This window comes from Impatiens glandulifera, chromosome 8, assembly GCF_907164915.1.
Source record: "Impatiens glandulifera chromosome 8, dImpGla2.1, whole genome shotgun sequence".
NCBI lineage: Eukaryota > Viridiplantae > Streptophyta > Magnoliopsida > Ericales > Balsaminaceae > Impatiens > Impatiens glandulifera.
In genome coordinates, this window is record NC_061869.1 from 10547381 (window position 1) to 10553481 (window position 6101).

The window sequence follows — 6101 nt, forward strand, 5'->3', positions numbered from 1 at the left end:
AATTTAGAGTAAATAAGAGTTTATAGTATATTCTATAATATACACACATCACCTCCGTTTCAGGAGCATAATTATATCTGTATGCCTTAACATCGTTTATATTAACGTCGGATAAAGATAATTGTAAGTTTGAGAAAACGTTAAAATAAACCAGTTCATGGGCTAAACTAGATTATATAATTCCCATTAGAAATTGTTTCAATTTAGGTTATTAATATCTCTCAAAACTGCCATAAAGCTTTCTGATAATCCGATTAAATATTTAAATGCAACCTCTGATTCTACATATTCTATATTCATATCTCATATTAATTTTATTGTTAGGTCATTTTTATCTTAAAAAAATTGATTTCTGTTTTCTTCACTATTTTTTACTTCAGTCATTATATATATATATATATATATATATATATATATATATATATATGAAAATGATTGTGGACAATGAATGAATAATTAGATTGAAAATTATTTTAATGATAAGATAAAAATTTTATATTTTTAAAATTTGTCTAAATTTTAAAGATCTTCAAAATGAAAGTTTATACCATTTATCATATATTGTTTAATAATATAACTTAACATTTAACCTAAATAAACAAGATTTATTTTGATTAAATTCATTTAATAATTGTTATATAAATTTACTTGATTATTTAGATTAAACTAACAATAAATAAGATTGAAAATTGACATAATTTGTATACTATAAATGACTTAAATATTAATTTATCTTTGTTGACTTAAATTATTAATCCAAGGATCTGGTCCCATCATTTTAATTGCAGATAAGACTTACTGAAGTCATATAAGATGTGTCAACACTAGATCTGATGATATAATCTTATTATTATATTCAGTAATATATTATAATTATTATATTATATATATATTAACAAATTATAATAATCATGTGAAATATTATAATAATATATAATAGTATGGTAATTTTGTATATTTATAATTTATTATTTATAAAAGAGATATATATAAATAATGCTTAATTTTCAAAATATCTGGATTACCGGATCGAGAGATGTGGTTAATTTGAATATATATGTGAGAATAAATGGATATTTGTGTCGGATTGTGGTTGACCCTAGGGGTGTAAACGAGTCGAGCCGAGTTCGAACTAGCCCTAACTCGAGTTCGGCTCGAGCTTTTAATATTAAGCTCGAACTCGGCTCGATCAAATAACCATAGGCTTGAGTTCGGCTCGATAAGCTTGAAGCTCGAATTTAAATATATTTATATATAAATATCTTATATTAAAAAAAATATAAATCGTCATTCATAATTCACTAGTTCACCAAAATAATATTTCATATTCTTAGTTACATATTAATAAAAAAGACAACCATAAATCAAAATATAGCTCATAAAACATTAAATTTCACCGGCATGCGTCATGCGTGGTCATCTCAAATTTCAACAATAAGCGTGGTCATCTCAATAAAAATTCTCGATCATACAACCTGTATTACTGCATACATTCATTAACATAAAGTTATAGTATACTCAAATAATAATATAATAATTGCACTAGAAAAACAAATTAAAAAAATTAGAAAGAACTAAAATATAATTTACCTTAAGAGTTGGATGTTAAAAGAATAATTTCTTGATAAGTTTTTTCCTTCTGTAAAAAGAAATAATCATATAAGTGATTAAAATTTAGTGATATATAATGGATTAGGTCAACAACTACTATACAGATTTAGTGCTTAAAGAGAGCAATAACTGAACAAGATTTAGGGTTTTACCGGAGCGAGATTTAGGGCTTCGAAACAAGATGTAAGTTTGTTGAAGAAGTATCAATGTCTTGAGTCTTCTTATAAAATAGTTTTGAAAAATAAAATACTTTATAGTAAAATAAAAATATCTTTATATCTTATAAAATATAATATATTGAGATTACATATATTAAATAATATTACAATATACACGGCACGATCGGCACAGACGACACGATTTATACAGCGGCACAATAGGCACAGACAGAAAGGCACGGACGACACGATATTGTCCTGCACCGTAAGTCATCAAACCGACATCGGAATTACCATTAATCAAAGTAAGCACCATCGGCACAAGCGACACGACACGATCGGCACAGGCGACACAATAGGCACAGGAAGCACGGGACGATCGACACGGGCATCCCGATATTGTCTTGCGTCGTTCATTAAGTGTTGCTAGTCTAGGGTTTCTTGTACATTTGTAAGCGCCGTTAGATTTTGCCTCGATTGCGGTTTACTTTTGATTATCTCTTAGGGTTTCTACAATTAATTTGTTCTATTACTCTGCCTCTACCATTATGGGGAAGGGGAAGAACAAAAGTAATAAATCAAAAGAAGTTATGGTGTGTTTGATGAGGGGGAATTGGAATTGGAATTGGAATTGGAATTGGAATTGGCATTGGCATTGGCATTGGCATTGGCATTGGCATTGGCATTGGCATTGGCATTGGCATTGGCATTGGCATTGGCATTGGCATTGGCATTGGCATTGGCATTGGCATTGGCATTGGCATTGGCATTGGCAATTGCATTGGCATTGGCATTGGCATTGGCATTGGCATTGGCATTGGCATTGGCATTGGCATTGGCATTGGCATTGGCATTGGCATTGGCATTGGCATTGGCATTGGCATTGGCATTGGCATTGGCATTGGCATTGGCATTGGCATTGGCATTGGCATTGGCATTGGCATTGGCATTGGCATTGGCATTGGCATTGGCATTGGCATTGGCATTGGCATTGGCATTGGCATTGGCATTGGCATTGGCATTGGAATTCTAATTCCAATTCCATGAGAATTGGCTTTGAATTACAATTCAATTCCTATGTTTGGAAACATTATAGAATTGTAATTCAATTCCAATTCCTATGTTTGGGGAAATTATAGAATTTTAATTCAATTCCAATTCCTATGTTTGTAAAATAAAATATCGGTTCAAAATGTTAACTTCCTAAATATGTTTTCACGTTTTTGGCACGTTTAATACGTTTTTGACATTTTAACACATTTAACACGTTTTTGACATGTTTAATACGTATAACATGTTTTTACACGTTTAACACGTTTTTAGCACGTTTAAACACGTTTTTGACACGTTTTCACACTTAAAACATATTTTCACACGTTTAACATATTTTCACGTTTTTGGTATGTTTAACACATTTTTGGCATTTTTAATACGTTTAACATTTTTCATACACTATGACTTTAGCACGTTTTTCACATTTTTGGCACGTTTTTGACATGTTTAACACATTTTTCACACGTTTAACATGTCTTCACGTTTTTGGCACGTTAAACACATTTTTGGCATGTCTAACACGTTTTACACATTTTTGACACGTTTAACACGTTTTTCACGTTTTGGCACGTTTAACACGTTTTTCATGTTTAAAACGTTTTTCACACATCTTTCACGTTTTTGGCACATTTAATACGTTTAACATGTTTTCACATGTTTTGATAAGATTAACACGTTTTTCACATTTTTGGCACATTTAAACACGTTTTAGACACGTTTTCACACTTAAAACACATTTACAGACGTTTAACATGTTTTTCACGTTTTTGGTGTGTTTAACGTATTTTTGACATTTTTAATACGTTTAACATGTTTTTCACACTTTCTGACAAGTTTAACACATTTTTCACGTTTTTGGCACGTTTTTGACATTTTAACACGTTTTTCACACATTTAACATGTTTTTCACGTTTTTTGCATGTTAAACACGTTTTTGGCATGTTTAACACGTTTTACACATTTTTGACACGTTTAACACGTTTTTCATGTTTTAGCACGTTTAACACGTTTTTTACATTTCGGCACTTTTAACACTTTTTTACACGTTTTTGATATGTTTCACACATTTTGACAAGTTTAACACATTTTTAGCACGTTTAACACGTTTTCACGTTTTTGGCATGTTTAACACATTTTAAACATATCACAAGTGTGTTAAACGGGCCAAAATGTATTAAACATGTCAAAATGTGGTAAATGTGCCAAAATTTATCAAACGTGTTAAACGTGCCAAAAATCTGTTAAACATACCAAAACGTGTTAAACGTGTCAAAAACATGTTTAACGTGCCAAAAACATGATAAATGTGTTTAATGTGTTAAAAACGTGTTAAACATGTCAAAAACGTAAAAACATGTTAAACGTATCAAAAATGTGTTAAACATGCCAAATAAGTGAAAAACTTGTTAAACGTGAAAAACGTGTCAAAATATGTTAAATGTGTTAAAAATGTGTCAAGCGTGTCAAAAACATAAAAAAATATGTGAAACGTGTCAACAGCGTGTTAAACATTTTTAATGTGTTAATAACGTTTTAAACGTGTTAAAAACATGAAAACGTGTTAAACGTGCCAAATATGTGAAAAACTTGTTAAATGTGTCAAAATGTGAAAAACGTGTTAAACGTGTCAAAAATGTGGTAAACGTGTCAAAAACATGGTAAACGTGTCAAAAACGTGTTAAACGTGTCAAAAACATGATAAACATGTTTAATGTGTTAAAACGTGTTAAATGTGTCAAAAACGTGTTAAATGTGTCAAAAAAATGAAAACGTGTCAAAAACGTGTCAAAACATGTTAAAATGTCTGACTTGCCGGGTTGAGAGATGCGATTAATTTAAATATATATATGTGAGAGTAATTAAAAATTGTATTACATTTTTCCTCCTCGATTTTTATATAATTATTCGCGCATTTGCATGGACCAGGTACTAATATTATATAATGAGAAAATGATATTAAATGAAAATTATTTTAGTATGAAACTTAAAACTCTAAATATCACTTTTTACAATTGTAAGTACTCAACTCTCATAAGAAAAGATAAATGAATGACTTAAGGAGTAGAAGTCAATGATTTAAGAAAGAGATTGGATAAATATAATTGTATTCTTCTTTACTTTTTACTTTTTACTTTTTAAGAAATTACTCTGGAAAAGTTTAACCTTTTTCCTAAAGAATAAGATTCATACAATATTTTTATTAGAGAAATGCCTATATAACCAAAGTTTTACTACACAAAATAATAAAATCTAAGAAGATTAATACATATTCATAGAGTTTTGTTTAAAAAACATTGTTGAAATTAGTCATGTATTCTCAAGTAAAATTAACATTTTTCATCTTTGTATTATCTTTAATAATGTTTAGTGTATCTGCATCACCTACTATAGCCACATGGTATGGACCTGCCAATGGTGCTGGTACTGATGGTAAAAAATCATTTTTTATTTACAACATATGTTATTAAATTTGTTAAAACGAAGAAATTTATGTCTTATATGTAATATATATAAAGGTGGAGCATGTGGATATGGTAATACTGTCGAGTCAAATTATGGAAAATTTGTAACCGCAGTCGGTAATGGATTATTTAAAGGTGGCCAAGAATGTGGTGCTTGTTATCAGGTTCATTTTTTTTATGTTGTTCATATGAGATGAAACAACTTTTCGATCTATTTATTCAACATATCTGTATATAGGTGCAATGTTCGTCACACCCAGCATGTTCAAAAAACCCGATAAAGGTGGTTGTTTCCGATCAATGTCCAGGATGTAATCCTTTTCAATTTGATCTGAGTGGCACCGCATTTGGAGCCTTAGCATCTACTGGGAAGGCTGCTGAACTCCGTAATGCTGGGAAGATCCAGATAAATTACCAACGGTATATATATATATTTATTTATTTATCGATCTTTTTCTTTTACATGTGTTGATATTTTTCGACACAATTTATATGGTATGGGTGCAGGGTTCCGTGTCAATATGGGCAAAAAATAAAATTTGTAGTCGATAAAGGTTCGAACCCAAATTACATAGCCGTAAATATAGAGGAAGAAGGTGGAGATGGCGACCTCAGTAAAGTAGAGATTAAACAAGGAACGGGCGAGTTTCGAGTTGCACATCAGATATTCGGGGCTACATGGGGTATCAACTCCTTGGTACCGGGTCCTTTATCTATTCGTCTCACCACAAGCAGTGGACGATCTGTCATAGCTAATAACGTTATACCAGCTGGTTGGCACCCTGGTGCAACTTATATTTCCTCCGTTCAATTTTAA

At 30.6% G+C, this 6101-nt stretch overlaps 1 protein-coding gene across 1 annotated transcript; it reads left to right on the forward strand.

Moving 5' to 3' along the window:
* Nucleotides 1-5182: 5182 nt before the first annotated feature.
* Nucleotides 5183-6101, forward strand: LOC124912957 (expansin-B15-like). The gene is made up of 4 exons (XM_047453587.1): nucleotides 5183-5252; nucleotides 5339-5448; nucleotides 5523-5704; nucleotides 5792-6101. Exons 1-4 carry the CDS (start codon nucleotides 5183-5185, stop codon nucleotides 6099-6101), a joined length of 672 nt encoding a protein of 223 aa, XP_047309543.1.

What these genes read in the sequence shown, in the direction of transcription:
- LOC124912957 (XM_047453587.1), top strand. Translation starts at nt 5,183, where the DNA reads ATGTTTAGTGTATCTGCATCACCTACTATAGCCACATGGTATGGACCT. An exon ending in CAATGGTGCTGGTACTGATG is followed by an intron (nt 5,253 to 5,338) that starts GTAAAAAATCAT and finishes ATATATATAAAG; the next exon opens with GTGGAGCATGTGGATATGGT. An exon ending in ATCCAGATAAATTACCAACG is followed by an intron (nt 5,705 to 5,791) that starts GTATATATATAT and finishes GTATGGGTGCAG; the next exon opens with GGTTCCGTGTCAATATGGGC.